The 19,948-nt window shown below is 34.4% G+C and overlaps 2 protein-coding genes across 3 annotated transcripts in view; one reads left to right on the forward strand and one right to left on the reverse strand.

The window, feature by feature from the left end:
* Nucleotides 1-19,948, reverse strand: part of LOC149808445 (protein phosphatase 1 regulatory subunit 36-like) — a 141,494-nt gene that overhangs the window by 67,184 nt on the left and 54,362 nt on the right. The window lies entirely within an intron of this gene.
* Nucleotides 11,303-19,948, forward strand: part of LOC149808446 (limbic system-associated membrane protein-like) — a 37,954-nt gene continuing 29,308 nt past the window's right edge. The window contains exons 1-2 of the mRNA XM_089977332.1: nt 11,303-11,575; nt 16,980-17,113. Coding sequence (XP_089833458.1) covers nt 11,527-11,575; nt 16,980-17,113 — 183 coding nt within the window. The 5' untranslated portion in view covers nt 11,303-11,526. The remainder of the gene's footprint in view (nt 11,576-16,979; nt 17,114-19,948) is intronic.

The raw sequence follows: 19,948 nt of genomic DNA on the forward strand, positions 1-19,948 counted from the left end.
ACAGTGCAATAAAGTGATTCGCGTTTATCATATAAACAACATGGTATCATAACTTCAAAGTTGATATCTATTTTATGACCAGTACAATTTCATAAATTCATCTCTGCATTGTGAACAGTACAATTTCATCAATTTATGACTTTATTTGTTTTGTGTGAATACCAGTAGTAGTGGTAGTTGTAGAGATTAATGCCATTTTTCAGCACACGATAGGCTATACATGGCGGCCAGTATTAATGGTGGAGGAAGAACCCGGGAAAACCTCGGAAAGAACCACCAACCCATGAGAAGCTACTGGCAAGCTTTCTCACATACCCACATTAGCCAAATCTGAGACTCGAACCCACACAGACAGTGGTGAGATGGCATTGATCTGTAATGGAGAGCGCTTTAGACCACTCAGCCACTCGGGGCCCCATGAATACCAGTAGCATAGCTTTTAATAATTTCATGTCATCAGCATTGTCTCAGAATTTCATATTCATTAAGTGAACAGATCAGTCTCATACATGTCAAAGAGAACAGATCAGTTTCATACATGTCAACAAGAACAGATCAGTTTCACATCTGTCAAAGTGAACAGACCAGTTTCATACCTGTCAAAGACAACAGATCAGTTTCATACCTGTCAAAGTGAACAGATCAGTTTCATACCTGTCAAAGTGAACAGATCAGTTTCACATTTGTCAAAGTGAACAGACCAGTCTCATATCTGTCAAAGTGAACAGATCGGTTTCATACCTGCCAGCATGAACAGATCTGCTTCACATCTGTCAAAGTGAACAGATCACTTTCATATACATCTAAGGTTACCATAATAACATTTTAATTTGTGTTTGTTATCTGGGGAAAAATGTGTATTGGTAAATTGGCAACTTGCAGTCTTTCCATTATAAAAGCAGATAAATCTGGAAATCACACGTAGAACAACTTCTCAAGACTTCATTTAAAATGCAGTTTATCATTTGAGTAGCAGTAGTGTGTGTGTGTGTGTGTGTGTGTGTCTGCATGTGTGTGTGTGTATGTGTGTGTGTGTATGTGTGTGTGTGTGTTATTTTGTAAACTAGTCTTCATCTCTTCAATGACTGTTCCAGTACCCATTCATCTTGAACCTCATGACAAGCTCAAGCAGAAATTCCAAAGTCTACATTCTAAGACATACATGCATTTAGATAGATTTAACATTAATGTACATCACTCAGATTTACAAAGTTCCTGGAAATGAAATGATTATAAATAAAAAGTTACATAATATTAAAATGTTTGTTGCTATTTTTTTTAGATTTAAACCTTTAGTTCACTTGTTTTTGATTACTTTGAGCCTAAGCCAGATTTCCATGCTTAGAAAAAGTTTCAGAATATCAAGCCAGACCTAATCACAATTTTATGGTGTTAGACTTATTTTCTTCCATTCACTGAAGGACTCACGGTACTAATTCAGTTCCCATAGTAAACCTACACAAACACCATGATATTAAAAATTCAATAACATTAAATTTCTGAGTGCTCATGATCAAACCAATATTTATCAGCATAGATGAAACCTGGATGACAGCTTCTGTGTTGAGGAAAGGATATGAGCTGTGGCATTTTCTGGACCTGCATGTGTTTGAAATATGTACTTTCAATTCTGCATCAAAGAGTCAGGTGCTGATTTCAGTAATAAGTGTTCCAAACTCAAGACTGTTAAAGGACTGAACTTCCATCAATAAAACAATGTCTCTATTTTTTTCATTTGCAACTAGGATAAGCTCTCAAAAGATTCTTTTTCCTAAAAAAACAGCTAAGACTATTAACCAATCCTGGCCACCTAGACCCATATATACTCTATTTTATGTTCACCCATTTCCAGACTGGTTCCCATTTTTCCATACAATCAGTACCCTGTGTCCTGAAGGTAATAAACATTTGTCTGCATTCATAATCTAATAATGTTCTGAAATTTGTAAACTTTAAGACACACGTGCATCTAGATAAAAACTGGCAAGTTATTTCTCAGTCATCTGCAGCGCCATCTGACAGTCATGACTTTCACTATTACTGTGATTTTACTCCGGCAGATTCGGCTTTAAATTACCCACCCACCCCACCCCCAACATACTACCGAGCAGTGTCTGAGAAATGTATAATGAAACTGATAAGCTTTAGGTCACCCTGCCTGGATTTGTATCATATGTATTTTTAAATCCTCTCATAAAAATTATAGAAATGAATACTGTCTATACTTGCATACAAGTCCAACTGGAAAATGCACAGCACCTAGATCTGCCATTGCATAATGTGCTAGTAGATCTGGGTCTGTGCTGTTTCTTAGGAGTAATCAATAGAACAAACAGTACAGACCCTAATCTGCAGGTGCATTATGCTACAGCAGATCAGGATCTTTGTTGTCTGCAGTTTGACTTGACTTATAAGTGTGTATATATGGTAGCCTTTTTGTAGGTGATATTTCACACCGACTTCTGATACATTTTGGCTTTTTTCTTGTACACAGCACTGTAATAAAATGGAGAAAACTAAATGTGTTGTTTACATAGAGTCTAGTTTCATAAATCCATTATCAATCATGCCTATTTAAAATGAAGGATGAAACAATATTAAACTTGATTAAAAAGAATCTCATCTTGCTATTCTTTTCAGTTAGTTTCTAATTGTTCATCATGAAAGGTTCTATTTATACAAGATAAAGTCAGACATATGACAGTAGATTGAATTTAAACATCAGGATAACATTTGCCACATCAACTACAGCAAATCAAAATACAAAAGTTTCTTTAGAACCAAGGCTCACATAACATCTCAAGATAATATCTTTGGTTCACTTCTGCAACATCCTTCTGAAACCTGACCCAGCTTCTTCCTTTCTCACTGTCCAATGAAAGATAAGGGCAAAGGGTCTAAACACTATAAACCAAACATTGAATTTTTCATTACTAATAGAGAAGAATACTGATAATGACAAATTATAGATCTATCTCATTTTGAACCATCCTCTATAGCGCATGGTATCAACAAGTCTCAATGATCCTGACCTTTGGACTTGAGCTAAACCTACCATGCACAAATTATATTTTTTTTTATATTAAACTCACACTGACCTTCTACTGTTGTTGTCAAACTAAACAGGTTTCTTTATTACTTTAAGTGCAAACCATTCAAAAAGTTTGGTCAAATATACTATAGAAGAAACATTGTGCAAATCCCATTATTTCTTTGAGGCACAATAACCTTAGCCATTACCTTTTGACCTCAAAATCAATTGTCCTCTTCCTTAACCCTGAAGTAATAGCCCTCCACAAACTCTGGTCAACAAGTAATGTTATCATATAAATACCATTATTCTTCTTTCAGTTACACTGACCAGACCTTTACATTTTTGACCTGGTGATCAATAGGCTTGTACCTTACACAAAGTGCATGCCACCCACAAAGCTTAGTTCAGGTGTGTCATGTAAAAAAAAAAGTGATGTTGCAGAAACAAATTTTCTTCTTTTTCAGCCAGTGACCTTGACCTTTGACCTTTTAAACTGAAATCAATAGGTTTCTTCCCTATTGCAAGTGCAAGCCACTCACAAAATTTAATTTAGGTCTGATGTGGAACAAAACTTACTGTCCAGAAAAGATTTTCTTCTTTAGTCTTAGTGGTCCAAACCTTTGACATTTTTTAAAACCCTAAATCAATAGGCTTCTTCCTTACCCTAAGTTCAAGCCATCAACAAAATTTAGTCCAGGTCTTTAATGTAGAACTAATGTCATTGTGCTGAACCAATTTTTTTTCTTTGAGTCACAATAACCCTGTCGTTTGAACTTTAGGCCCAAAATCAACATTGTTCTATTCTATCCAAAATGCAAACCACTCAAAGTCTATTAATGGTTGATTGTGGAATGTTTCAGTTATTGTGCAGAAGCAAAACTGGGAAGCAACGAACAGATCAATGAACAATGTCATAACATGACAAGTGCCACCTTATGGTGGGCATATAAAAACCACTTATGATAGTCCAGTGAAATTTGGTATGCATGTCTGAATGCATAATAAGATGGTCTGATTAGATTTTTATGTCATTATAGTGATTTTTCAAATCTGCATACAATTTCCAAAATTTGTGGACTTGGACTTTGTCTTCTGTGCAACCGTTCCAGTGGCCTAGTGGTTAGAGCATCCACCTCAGATGCAGGAGGTCATGGGTTTGATCCCCAGCCGAGTCATACCAAAGACTTACAAAAATGGTACTAACAGCTGCCTCGCTTGGCACTCAGCATTAAGATGTTAGCGTTAGGAACGGTTGGCCTGGCATCAGGATAATGTGACTGGATGGGACATCATGCTACATGTCTGCAACATGATGCTCCAGTGCTAGACATCACTATAAACTGCCACACTGTAGACATCATAGTGATATGACTGAAAAACTTAAAGCTACATTAAAAATCCAAATCGCACGCATGCACGCACGCACGCAAGCACACACACACACACACACACTGTCTTCTGTGGAGGCATATATATTTTACAAACACAAACCTAGTTATTAATATTCTTGCCTCAATCCCCATCTTTAAACCATGACACGAAACCACAAAATCTGTTACATGTCTTGCTGTCATTACTTCATGGATAAAGTTTGGTAAAAAGAAATATTTGAAAATATCACTGTAAAAGCAATTTGTTTATAACTGATCTCTGAATTCTCTTTCTGGTACTCCTAGGAATGGTCTAAAAATCTGAACCACTTAAAATACTAAACCCCTTTAAGAGAGGTTATTAAGGGAACACATTATGATTGCAGTTTTGTCAATTTCCAGCCAGCAGTTTTGCAGCTATGGACAGACAAGCATGAAGACAGAGTGTCACAATATGCTGATGTTAACATCTGGGGACAATTATTAGAGTTCTTGATAAAAAGTAAGGGCTAACACCATCAATGCCATGTCTGTCAAACAGATTTTCTAGAAGGTTTCTGGATGCATGCACATATGGTAGAATTATGTTTTCTGATCCCATGTCTCTCAATTAGCCAGCTCTACCAATGTTAAAAAAACAGTTGGAAAATGTGAGTGGCTTAAGAGTTTATAAAATATTCAAGTGTGTTATACACTTTTTATAAAAAGCACTGAATAAGGCTTTCATCTGGTCAGCAATTCTCTGAACACTTAAATGAGAAATGTGAAAATGAAGGAGTCTAGTTATCTTAGCCAGTGTGATAAAAAGCATTCTATTCATTGCCGAAAGTAATCACTTGTAAAACAGAACAAACTAAATAGCATAAACCATGATGGTATGCCATTACCATGTGTAATCACCAATAAAACACACAGAACTTATATTATGCAGTAGTTCCCATAGTATGGATTCAGTCTAAACTGGGCAGCTCATATTCAACAAGCTCTGCTGAAACAATATGAGACAACAATTTGGGATAACCCACCCAGATTTGCTAATAATCATATTATTTTAAGGCAATCATCCTGCTGGAAGAAGCCATATAAGCAATAACAAGAATGACCCTCCAATAACGTAGACATGATTTTTGATCCCATTGAATTCAGTGTTACTGGGGCTACATAGTTGCTTTCACTTAATTTCAATGCTTGGCTAAAGACAGCTAATTACAATGTGCTTTCTTATCATTCTATACCCTATTTTTTTGTTTGAATGCATTAATATTGACATGGTATTGTTTGGAAAATATCTCCCTATAATACCTCAATATATGACTCCCTCACTTATAATTGTATTAACTTGTATGGCTCTCATAAATAGTGTTGGCTAGCTGTGTGCTATATAACAACATTCAACCACTGTAAAGTCAAATAAAAATGGCAGCCTCACAGCGTCTATTTAGATTTAATTAATGTGCAAAGAAAAATGCATCATTACTTATGTATTCTAGCTTGCATATCAGTGTACATCCAGATTTCCTTGCATACTTTATCAAGCCAGCAAACAGTAACAGTACACCAATGGCTGTCAACATATTATTCTATGCAGCTGCATTCCATAGCTGCAAATCAAGATAACAGAGTAATCTGACAATGTAAACCTGCCTAATTAATGAGCAAAGAAAAATGCACCAACTACTGATTCTTATAGAGGGCCTCAAGAAAGAATAGTCCATGACTAATGAGTCACACTCTATAAATAAAGCATCATTATTATTATTATTATTATTATTATTATTATTCTACCCTATAAGAAAATTTAGCCTATGCCCTCTGAGATGAGTCTATCAAGAACTTAGTCTATGCTCTCTCAGCTGAGTCTATAAAGGACTTAGGCTATGCTCTCTCAGCTGAGTCTATAAAGGACTTAGTCTATGCTCTCTCAGCTGAGTCTATAAAGAACTTAGTTTATGCTCTCTCAGCTGAGTCTGTTAAAAATTCTATATGTGCAACATGCCATATACATTAAAACAAACCTCTGAAAACACTTTCATATGAAGGTACTTTAGGAAAACATTTATACCAGAAAATAATAGTTTTCTTCATTACCTTTATATAGTGAACCCATAAAGAACACCTATCAATAAAGGACAAAATGGTCCATTGAGTATAGTTTTTGAGAAGAGTATCAAAAGATCATGATTACCAAACATTTCACTTAAAAATAATTTTTAATGTCAGACATCTGTCTTGATTTATAAAACAATATCCAGAAATAACAAACTATTTCTTGTCTATCCTCTCCAATAACTAGATATGGGAACCAAGAATAGCTCCTGATATCAGAAATCAACAATGCCCGAGATGTACAAGAAAACAGACTATACACGTCTCGATAACGAGTTGGTAAATTCTTTTCTATATCAGAAACATGGAACTTTTTCTTATATTTGGATGAACCTTATTTGAAATATTCTCAGAACAGTTCTATTTTTTAACCCAAAAGTAAAACATTTCACCTAAATTTATTTGGTCAGAATTCTACAAGGAACGGATTTGCTAGCTCAGCTGGTATTAGACAAAAGTAGTATTATCATTCCTTTCATGTATCAGATAAAATTACAAAAAGTCTAGAAATTTGCAGTAAATATGTCAGTTCTGTTAATTTGACAGTTTGTTTTTTCAAACTGCAAATAACTTATATGTTACCATAGGTGCATGGTTTCACTTGTGTGTATTAATCATCACTGATAAGGAGCTTTCAGCTAGAGAAGGATTACTGTCTGAAGGCCATCAAGGAAGGGAGATAAGGTCATAGCCATACCAAATTTCAAGCAAAAATGTACTATTATCAGTATAAAAGACAAATTATACAGTGTATCAGGAGATAAAGCTATAAGAAAATGGTACCCTCACACAATCATTTGTGAAGGATAAGAGGCATTACTGCAGTAAAGCTGGATGCCATCTCTTTCCTCCAGGTGGAACAGACTGGTTTTATAATGATAATGCACAAATCCCATTCATATAATTATGATAAAGAAAATGGCTGTAGTACACAAAATTAAGGACAAAGGTCATGTGTCTATGTCAAATCTCAAATAATATGCCATCAATACAATTTTAAATCATTTTTTTCAATCTCTTTACTCAACTCTTGCTTTTTGTGACAATGAAGCAAACAGTCACTTTAATTGGTAGAGTTATTAAAGTTGGATTTATAGAATTTTGATGTACATGATGTCATGAGACTAATCTGTATTTTCTACAACTGATGATGGGTTTATTTGGACCAATCATATTCACATGAAGTGATATGTTAACATGTTGACATATCAAAACTATTAAACTGCATGCATTAAATGTAAAGTCTACCAACTATGTGATAATATGGTTTTTCATGTGCATGAATGCATGTAGGTATACAACAAGTTTGACAAAATTAAATCAAACCTTAATATGCATTTTACTTTTGTAGATGACTTCAAAAATAATGACATCATAATGTTTGATTATCAAGTTTATAACTCAATTTTGTGCACACAGTTCTAAGGGAAATACTTTTCAAACATCATTTTTCCATGTCAGAGAATGAGGAGAGAACTTCAGATTTGTGCTCTGCAAGTTTTATGATCCTAATCAGGCCTGGTGAGTGTCCTCCTCCTACAGAATGCATGCAACAACTGATAGATGCCAACTCTGTGAACAATAAACTGTCCACATGATCACTGATACGAAAATGGGAATTCCCTTATGAAAATGGGAATTCTCTTTTGACCAGCTGATTAGTGACATTGATTTTTTTTCTATAATTACACTGCCACATCATTATATGTTGCTGACTCTCTTGTGGGTGATCTGTCAAAATCAGTCTATAGTAGCCGAGGCTGATGAATTTCAGTTATTCTATCAATCATACAAATTCACAATAATTTCTTTATTCTTTAAAACAATTCAGTTCACCAGCACATATTATAATATTATTCTCATAAAGTTAAATAAGCATGAGTATATTTATGTTCTTATATGTTTACTTAATGTCACTAAGATAAATCAAGCAGGAAGCCAGCAGGTGCCATCACACAACTTAATTTTACTTAACTTTGTATATTAACTTTGTATATTAACTTTGTATATTAACTTTGTACATTATTGTACCTCTTAATTAATGCTCTTAATTTTGCTGTTGTAACAACTTTATGTGTGGACACCGATTTTAAAATTACCATACATATGGCTGCTCACCAGTTTCAATTATATACTGCTTGATCACAAATTTCACTTCCCTATCTTAACCAGTTTTGTTTCATTTTGTTCCAATCATAAAAAGTAAATCCACTTCCACTGTAGTAATTTTTAAATTTCTGTTTTAAAAGTGGTGACTATGTCATATACATGTGCACTTTGTTTGAATCTGACTCATAACAAGTACTGTTTCTGTCTTCACTAATTTCACTTACCATTAAATGCAGTATATATTTGCTTGTAAGTCGAACCCAACTGCATAAGTCTTTTGATGTTTGTTCAACTGATTTACACCTTTAAAAAATCTGCACAGTCACAAAGCTACTAGTGCACTATGCACAGTTTGCTATTTGACTTATAAGTGAGCATATGATTATTAACAAAATGCGCTGACTAACCAACTATTTGGGATGGTGTTAGTCTAATATTTCTGTATCTACTTTGATTGTGATGTGCTTACTTATAAGCTTATGGATCTAACTTTATGAGGCCATACATTTTATATTGCATGATTGTTAATTTAATTTAGCCAGTGTATATCCGGTAGGCTACCCTTTTTATGTGTTCAAGGATTTCATTTAATTTAGAACAAACTCTGTCAACTAAATGGCAGCATGACACAACAATGCCATGCAACAAGTGAGATTGTTTATTTTTAAAAGATACTTTTAAAACTTTGTGGTTTGTCTCATGCCTACTGCTTTGTACCTTTCCAAGGACAATCTGGGCTAAGTATTGTGGGCATTGAACATGCAAACTTTGTATTACAAGTCTAAAGCTCTACCAACTGAACAACTGAGACTCACTAAACTTAGGGACATTATTTTTCATATTATGACTTAAGCAGTCACCATTGCAAGACACCATAAATCAATGTTATACAGGGACTGTGAGGGTATGGCCAGAAAAACGAAATGACCCTATATAGTCTTGTCAATTTCACTCAAACAGTACCAATTGATATTAACAACTGTCAATCAATTATGATTTATTTGTGATCCCAATGTGGATTGCTGATCAATTTGATTTTGATCCACCTGGAAGAAATTGTGTAATCATCTCTGTCCCACCTGTACCTTTTGTCTGTCAGAGCTCTGGGAATGTGGACTAGGACATCCAGGCAGTTTTTGTCATCTGTACATAACATATACCAAGTCAATATTTGTATTAAAGGGCAAAAAAAAATTTAAGTTAAAGGGCAAAATTTGTTAATTTAAGGTAGTATTGTATTTATATAGGTTTTGGAAGAGAAGTTACATTTGTATATAATTATCTACATTCTTTTCATAAATTTAACAATTGTGTGTATGTGCGCTAGGAGTGATTGGGACTGAGTAGCTAAAGATAGCACTATATTTAACAGGAATCACAGCCACTAAATTTAACTGTGATTAAAGATGAACTCCTTTATTATAGACATGCAGTTATTAAATGTATAAAAAGAATGTAGAGAATTATATACAAATGAATCTTCTCTTCTAAAACCTTTATAAATACCAAACCACCTTAAATAACTAAATTTAGCCTTATAACAGTTAGCTCATTTGTGATGTATTCATATGTAAATATTTACACAATAAGCTTTAATTTCATTACAATATCCTAGTGAGATGTCAGAGCAGTTAATAGCTGCCAGGTTCATCTGTATAAACAGAATGATTTTGAATAATCTTCTTTACAATGAACCTGTCATAGTAATATTTTGTATTAAACAGTTAACTTAATCAAATGAAGTTTGGCTTTACTAGACCAATTTTATTTTTACTCAGTTAAAACCTACTGTAGTAGTTGAAAGGTATTTACTACAGAGTTCAGACTCTTGAACTGTTAAAGCAATGATAAGTGTTCTTCAAAAACTTAACAGACCAATTCAAAAGTTACAAACTGCTTTTTAGTAATAAATAAATTGAATTAACCCCAATAAACCTAATAATCTACACATCACAAGAATCTGAAGGTTCAAAATTACAAGTTCAATCAGCTTCCACCCACCCCACCCCATGTTGAAATAACATAAACAACTGCTTATAAATCAAAACCAACTGCAAACTGCATAGACCCAGATCTGGCCATGAATAATGTGCCAGCAGATCCAAATCTATGCAGTTTGTAAGGTGTAATCAGTAGAACAAACAACATAGACCCTAATTAACCAGAGCATTTTGTATGTGACTATTTTACAGTATGAAATCACTGGAACTATAGGATATCAAGCTTAATATGTCTACTGTAACATTATTGTTGAAAGGATCTGTTGGTTGCCAAAGAGTGCTGACAAAAATGTGCCACAACTGATGAAAATGGGTAACCATGTATACTTGTTATTAAATAGAATCCAACTGCATAATGCTGTAAAATAATGCACCAGCAGATCAGGGTTTCTGCTGTTAGTTCTACTGAGTACTCCCAGCAAAATGCATACACCCAGATCTATCATCACATTATGTGACAGCAAATCTGGGTCTGCGCAGTTAGCACTTAAACTCTTTCTGTGATTAAAGCTGTGATAAAGATGTAGAATCAAATTAGCTTAAAACACCAGCATTCTCATATTGTTAGATTACAGCTGAAAAAAGTCTGGGATAAGTACTAGCTATTTTTAAACTACCCACCCCCTCCTTTGAACCCCCTGGAAGTGATACTACATCTGGCTTTGAGTAATCACTAAGAGCAACTCCAGCCTGCTACCATGTAGCAATCACAGAACTGGATAAGAGAGGTGAATGGAGGAAAATTTCTAATGAGTCAATTTGGAAATTGATGTTGCAAGTTGGTTGCTGCATTTATTATTCAAGCTCTGTTATCGTGTTTCGTACAGCTAGATGAGGACATTGGGGGATGCTGCTGATGTAGATTCTATAAATTAGAAAGTAAATTCTGTCTTTTCTTCATCTGACAATGAGCTTATATTGGACTACCTTCCTAAGCAGCATTCTAGTCTTGACAGGTCTGTATGCCTTTTTGGTAATCTATTAGTGTTAAGACTTCATGCAAAACTTTGCTTTAATATTTAAAAAATTTATTCAATTGCATTTCACTAAAAACATTAATTTAATTACATTTTTCTATAAACTAATGGTGTTTATAAAATATGTGTATTCTTCTTGGCATAAACATTGTTTCTGTGTGTGTGTGTGCATGTGTTGGTTTGCACATGTGAGCATGTGCATGCATGTGTGTGTGTGTGTGTGAGAGAGAGAAAGAGAGAGAGAGACTGATTGTGAGAGATATGTGTAATTTAAGAAAACAGTACATGTAGACATTGTGTGAATAATCTACTCTCCTTCAAAGATCAGGTAAAGGTGCTTAAGGTAACTAATGATCAGGTAAAGTTTCAAGGTTAGTACTAACCAAGGATTCCAAAATAAAATTACTTCAGGACAAGAGAATTGACAAGTTTTAACTTTTAGAATTTGATGTTGATGGATTTTACCAGTACATGTACTTCTAATTATTGTAAGGAAAACATATACCATCTTTCTGGACCAAAACTGCTTTCTACAAATTATTTCCAAACAATAACAATTAAAATGGTTTTTTTTGTTCAGGCCTTAGCTTCTAAATTTAAGTACACAATCACACAAAATATTTCTAAACAGCATACATTTGAATTTTAATAAAGCAATCTTGTCACCCTAAAAGTGAGTAACATGCCTCTAGTATATCATATATATCCAAGACTTGAGTTCAAATTTGCACTAAACTTTCAGAGTTTGCTGAATAAGAAGCCACTAAAAGAATTCTCAGCTTTTGTAAATGGGTAACAGGGAAGGGACATCTTACTAAGGCTACAGGCTTTATCAGGACATAGAGCTGCTGTGTCTCAGATTTAATTACTTCAGCAAAATTAGAAGCAACAACTTTCCTCAAAAATCAGATGCCTTTTTCAAGATGACATCATTCAGTTTATAGCAAGTTTTTGCCAGTATTCTATTATAAGCAATGCTTCATGATAATTATGTAACACATGAAAAGCACACAAGCAGTAACTACTGACTCAACTTGTTTTCTTTACAAAACACTCTTTTCAACTGTGGGGGCCCCAAATGGATGAGTGGTCTAAAGCGCTCACCGTTATGGATCACTGCCATCTCACCTCTGTCTGCGTGGGTTCGAGTCTAGGATTTGGCCAATGTGGGTATGTGAGAAAGCTTGCCAGTAGCTTCTCATGGGTCGGTGGTTCTTCCTGGGGTTTTCCCGGGTTCTTCCTCCACCATTAATACTGGCCGCCATGCACAGCCTATTGTGTGCTGAAAAATGGCATTAAACCCCACAACAACAATAACAACTTTTTGACTGTAAATAGCTGACACAAAAAGCCAAGGCCAAAAAGATGACAGTGTTCCACATACTTATGACATCAGAAGGTCAGATTGTAAGAGTTAGCATCTATGCAAAGAACTGACCTTTGCTTTCACCTTTCTTACAGATGTGATATCTTTCTTATTCATACCCTAAAATCTGGCAAACATACAAAAGGAACAAAAAACTGGAAACCACCTTAAAGCTACAGAAGAAATCCTCTACTAATTGTCTAAATATTAGTAAATAAGTCTTTCTGAAGGCAGTTCCAGAAAATCACACCAAAGAAATGTTATGGTTCTAACTTTATTTTGGTCTAGATAATGAATGTTAAAGATTCTGGATGTTTAGTTGCACTTCAAATTTTCTGTATAGCTCCGAAACTTGAGTCTAACATCAGGATTTCAATATATATTTGCTGTGGCTATAGTTTGTTTTGTAAGGAGCATATAATGAAATGTCCAGATAAATTAATAACTTCATGATAAATTTTTGATCAATTAAAGTAAACACTAATGATGGCAGGGTGGGTAACTTAAAACCATCTCTTATGTAAATTTGCATCCCTCCTTAAATTCTGGTAGATAAATTAGCATAAACCATCAGGAAAATGCATTTCTACCATACATTTTGTTCTGCACAAAAAATATTACCCTTCACCTTTGGACAGTGTGAAAATTCAACTCAACCCCCTCCCTCCACTAATTCATGAAGAGTAAAACTGCAATTGAATTTGATCTACCTGTGTAGAACACACACAGACACACACATGCATGCATGCACACATAAACACACACCCAAGCATGCACACTACTGTAAACGCTAAAGACATATCTACCAGTGTATAATACGCTGGTGGTCTAGTCCACTCATCTTAAAACTTTATTCAACATTTTGAGTGAGAAATGTTGCTCAAGACTTGGAAATATTGTCAAAGTTGACAAATGCAGCCTTTTGATTAGTCAGAATATTTTTCAATAAGATTTGACTTCAAATTTTATGATGAATGACCTGGAGATTATAAACCTCTTAAGCTTCAGTTTTATTTTTTCAACCAGTCACAAAATGATGTTACTTGTGAAAGTTTGTTTCAAATTGGCTGATGGAAACTCAAGCTCAGCATTTTATTATCTCCAGTCCTGTATCTACCTTATACATTTCCAATCTGGAATAAAACAGCATATATTGTGTGTGCATTATGTTGTGCAGTCAACATTGTTTTCAGATAGGTTATATTTCCAAACAATGATGATATCGCACACACAAATACCAGCACCAATTTTTAGCAGTAGGTGTAGACCTATAATTGCATATCATATTTCTCATGGCATGCAATTTAACTTATCCAGATATTTTGTTGAGATCAAGAGTTGACTTTTTACAACTAATGAAGGAGGATGGAATTTCTTATACTTTTTATACTCAGTAAACACCAAGATAAATATGTTATTCACATATTGCATTATATTTCCCAATTAAACGCATGGACAGCAACAATTATTTATCTAGCATGAAAGAAACCTAATTATCCTCAGACATCGTAATTGTAACATGCTTGTAAGTACAAATGCAAACTGCACAGACCTGGATCTGAAGTCACATATTGTGCTGGGTGACATGGATCTTTGGATTTTGCTGGGAGAAATAAGTAAAACAAACAACACAGACCCGAGTGCAATATGCAATGGCAGACCAGGTTCTTTGTTCTTTGCAATTAGTCTTTACTTATCAACGTGTACATATTATAGATCTTAATCAGTTCATGTATTCAATAATTCTATCATTTTAGGGACAGAACAAAATTTGAAAACAATTATTAAAAAGTATATATTTTTTGTTTAAAAAATACAAAATAGCATTCAGCCTCTCACATTAATGACTTCTACAATTATTTGCCTGAAATTTGCTTTTTTCAGTAGTAAAATACAATATTCAGAGATATACCAGTGAGTGCCTGTCAAATAACATTTTGGAGCTAATTTGGTTGAGTGGAATTTCCCAGAAATCAATTACAATGTCTCCCAGGGGTCTGTCTGTAAGGTGGGGAAGCCATCCACACATTAGACATGGGCTGTATCTATCAGCTTAAGACAACACTGTTGTGTCTTGGACTAATGGCTATAACCATGAATAGGGAAACTGTATTGGAAACCAAAGAATAATTTGAGATGAATATATACATGTCAGAGTATTTTTTTCTGGCAATATATGCAACAAATTTATCCTGTGAATTATGGTTCCCATATTCATACATGGAGGAACTTGTGTTTTGAATTTTATAGTTACTGACTGAGCTCTAGGAAGAACTAAATCCCAAATTAATTTGTGATAATTGGAGCAAACAGGCCTTGTAGAACTGTAGAAAGTGACTCAATGAGATCATGTGTGAATTCTCTTTGACACTCATTGTGACAACTAAGTTTCAAAAGAAGAACATCAATAATTAACACTAATATCAAATATTTGCCAACATCAAGAAAAATATTTCACAAATTAGAAAGGACATACACAAACTGATCAATGTTTTGCTCCAAGTCTGGGAAAACAACTTTTTTTAAAATAGAGTATGAATACATTGAATCCAAAAAAGGTCTATATGTATCCATCCCTCCACTATATCAGTTTGTAACATATTCTCTCTTTTAAGATTTTAATGGGTTTTTTTAATTTATAAGGTGCAAAGGGAAATCAAAACCAATTGGGATTTATTCGCAACTTGATAGCTGTATCTAGAAATACTGATGAGCAGATATCAGAGCAAACACTTAAATGGTTCAAGTCTTGGAGAGTGATCCTAAAATATTCACTGAACATCAGCATTAAATAACAGAACAATCATGAGACATTAAATGGGTATATAATAAATACAAAAAACAACATTACTGTTTTGCCCTGAATTAGAAGAAAAGGAAGACTTTGAGGAGGCATATGTGGAGGCTGTTAGGCAGAGGTGTGTTCATAAGCCATATCAAACAAGATCTTTTCAAAACAAGACACAACTGAGATTTTGTATTCATTACATATCTCCTATTTACGTTTGTTTTTTTAACATTGAAGTTTTACATTACAAATGAAATTCAAAATGAATTGGAATTTATAGAAGTTTGATTCACTGCATATAAATTTATTGATGTATGGATATGAGAGAAAACATCAAAGTAGTTTTAATCTTAGTCTGTAACAGAGAAATATGGAGTGAAAAGTGGTACACTAGATTAGTCATGCATGGTCCAATGGGTCTGTATAATAATACTGGGAGTGAAGACCATCAGTTGAACTGGATAGCCTTACAATGTAAAATGTACACAACAAATGAGTAAACAGCTAAATTTTAATCAATGGAATGCAAATGCTTCGTTCCTTTTACAGATAAAAGAAAAACCTGTAGTGTTTATTCCTTGAATCTTATGAAATTAAATAGCCTGACTATACATGCAGATTTTTTGGTACCAGCTTCTGGAATTTCAGTTATTTCGTGTTTTGGAATTTCAGGCATTTTTGTGAACTTGAAGCAGAACAAGATAGATTTTGCAGGAAATGTCAACAAATTGAGCAAAACTGGGGACTTATTAATGTGCACTAGCAATGTTTAATGGTTGGTCTTCATAAGTGTTGTTCTTGCATGCCATACCAATATAAAAACAAACATTTTTCTACAATTCTGACTGGATATGATTAAATGACAATGTTCTATGCAATATTTTCATCAGAACCTCCTTATCCATGAGAGATGAACTGACAGATTTGATCAAAATCAAAGATGCCTGGTCACCCTGTCTTCTATATAATAAAAACAGCATGCTGTATTTCTATAAGGATAAATTTACCCAGTAGGCCAGCAAAAACAGCCAGTGCTGTCATTAGTTCGAAAAGTTGGGGATTGGCTTATCAGGAGAGATGATTTTATAAAAAAGAAATTTGCTGAAAGTTGGGTATTGACTTATAATGGAAGAACTGCAGTAATTGGCATTAGGTTTGTGTTAATGCATGCTGTGTCATGTGAAGTTGATATCTTTTGTAATTTTTTGTTCTGTTTGTCTTTTCTGCAGTATTGTGTGGGTTCTGCAGGAGCCAGGAGACTGCTATTGAACCCCAAATGGATACAGAGCATGTGAATGTTACAGCTGTAGAAGGGGGTGAGACTGTACTGCCTTGTTCTGTTGCAAACCTGGGAAACAATCAAGTAAGATAATCATCTTGGGTTATCATATATATTCACTTAAACCCTGAGTCTTACTGAAAAGAAAACTTACCCAGATCTGCCACTGCATAATGCACCTGCAGATGAAGGTCTATGTTGTTTGTTCTACTGATTACTCCAACTAAGCTGCGTCATTTTTGTGCATTGCAAATGGCACTCAGCTTCCATTTCCTTGGCAAAGACATCCAACAATGTGCTGACTATGCCATTAAAAAAAACACAAACAACCAGCCATCATTGTAATAAATGTCACAGCATATATATATATATATATATATATATATATATATATATATATATATATATATATATATATATATATATATATATATATCACATAACAAGACTTACAATTTTAAAAGTCTTGAATAAATACCCATCTCTTCACTCCTTGCATTTTGTCTTAGAGGAACAGTTTAAATATGTTTGGACAAATGCACTGTTATTTCATTTCATAAGGAAATTTAAGGCAAAAGTAAAGAAATCTGTGACAAACACCACAAACCAGAAATAAATAACAGCTATGTAATTTATGTCCATTATTGAAAGAAGTTACTAGTGTAAGTGATCTTTGATCTAGGTTGCTGTGAAATAAAAAATACCATAGTGTCCTAAATTCAAATACAAAACACCATGGTGCCCTTAATTCAAATACAAAACACCATGGTGCCCTTAATTCAAATACAAAACACCATGGAGTCCTCAATCCAAAGACACTTCTAGTAGTCTGAAAACCCTGCGACACAGAAAGGGAACTATATGAAGTAGAACATCATGAATCTACACTCCAATACTCTGGGAAACTCATGATCTGGATGCATATTATTAGGAAAGGATTTTTCTATAAAAAAAATATTCATCATTAATCTGGAAATTTGTTTCTGATTCAAACCCCCAAACAAATGTGGCACAAATGTTTTTCTCAACAATTCAATAAATAAGAATAGAGGTCAACCTACAATTTGGGATTTTTTTGGCATGTCCACTAATTGTATGCACAAGTACTTCCATACAAAACAGTGGCCATAACAAGGTTTTCCTCCACAATATTATTTGTGTTGCTATACATTACTTTGTAATCATTCAGGAATTAAAATCATAAAATGATTTTATTTTTGTTGAATGTTAAAACAAGAGTACCATGACCAGTACATTTGTTTATGTAAAAAAAACTAGTAGGGGTTGACAATGGATATTATTGACCAACAGGTCTCAATGATCTGGACCTTTGATCAAGATATGCAGTCCTGAGGTCAGGTTACCCTGCAGAAACAACTACTTTTTTATTAGACTTAGCAAGATCATGACCTCTGATCTTTACACTCCAGAATTTACAGGTTTCTTATTGTCATCAGTGCAAACCATCCCAAAAAGTTTGATCAAGGAACTTACTCTGGAGTAAAAGTTATTTTCCAAAATCAATGTTTAGTCAAGGCACCATGACCTTGACCTTTAATATTTTGACTCTCCCCAAACAACAGTCCTCATCCATCCATTAAGTGCAAGCCCTCCACAAACTTTACTAAAGATATGTTGTCTAGGCTTCTTGCTCACCCAACACGCAGTCATCCAAAAAAGGTTTAGTACAGGTACACATTCAAGAACTAAACTTTTAGTACAGAAACCATTTGTCTTCTGGCAGTCACAGCGACTTTGACCTTTTCAGACATTCTGACTATTGTTGTTGTTGTTGTTGTAGGGTTTAACGCCATTTTTCAGCACATGATAGGCTATACATGGCAGCCAGTATTAATGGTGGAGGAAGAATCCAGGAAATCCCCAGAAAGAACTACCAACCTTCGAGAAGCTACTGGCAAGCTTTCTCACATACCCACATTGGCCGAATCCGAGACTCGAACCCAAGCAGACAGATGTGAGATGGCAGTGACCTGTAACGGAGAGCGCTTTAGACCACTCTGCCACTCGAGGCCCCGACATTCTGACTAAAAAATAACAATAGGCCTTTTACCCCAAGTGCAAGCCATCCACAGATTTAGCCCAAGTCTGTTGTATAGAATTAATTTTATTTTGTAGAAACCATTTATTCTCTCAGTCACAGTGACCTGGGCCTTTAACATTTTGACTTAAAAATCAGTAAACTTTGTCCTTACCTGATTTACAAGCCATCCCCAAAGTTTGGTCCAGGTCTGTCATGTATACCAATATTATTATGTGGAAGCCATTTTTCTTCTTTGAGTCAAAATTACTTTGACTTTAGAGCATCTGACCTCAAAATTGATTGGATTTATTCTTTATTCAAAAAGATCTTACATGTAAGTTTTGCAAAGACATATGCTGTTAATGTGTAGAAAATGGAAAGTTAATCAACAGGCTGACTGATAGATTGACTGACAGAGCTGGTACTAGGATAAAATGTGCCACCAAAAAGCAGACATGTAAAAATAAAACAAAAATCAGTAAACGAGTTTAAAAGCTTTTCATTTCATAATCATATCAGCAATGGCTTGTACTGTTCAACAAAGTATTCCCAATTCCAACCTGACCTTCACAAACACTCTTTCTTCCCTATAACCACTAGAATACTGAACAACTTACCCCCTGAACTGGCAAATAGACCAGATCTTGCATCTTTTAAGGTTGATCTGTAATCATCCAACTCATTATTCATCAGTCATTTATCGTTTATATAATTCAACCACCTGTTAATTCACATATTATTCTTTATCTTCCATACAACTTAACCACTGCTTATCTTAGAGGGCCTCAAGGGAGAATAGTCCTTAACTAATGAGTCACCCTCTATAAATAAAGCATTATTATTATTATCATTATCTTGATCCCAACTTTATGGTTTCT

The sequence above is a fragment of the Sinohyriopsis cumingii genome, chromosome 1 (genome assembly GCF_028554795.1).
Source record: "Sinohyriopsis cumingii isolate HCF-2022 chromosome 1, ASM2855479v2, whole genome shotgun sequence".
NCBI classification, from domain to species: Eukaryota; Metazoa; Mollusca; class Bivalvia; order Unionida; family Unionidae; genus Sinohyriopsis; species Sinohyriopsis cumingii.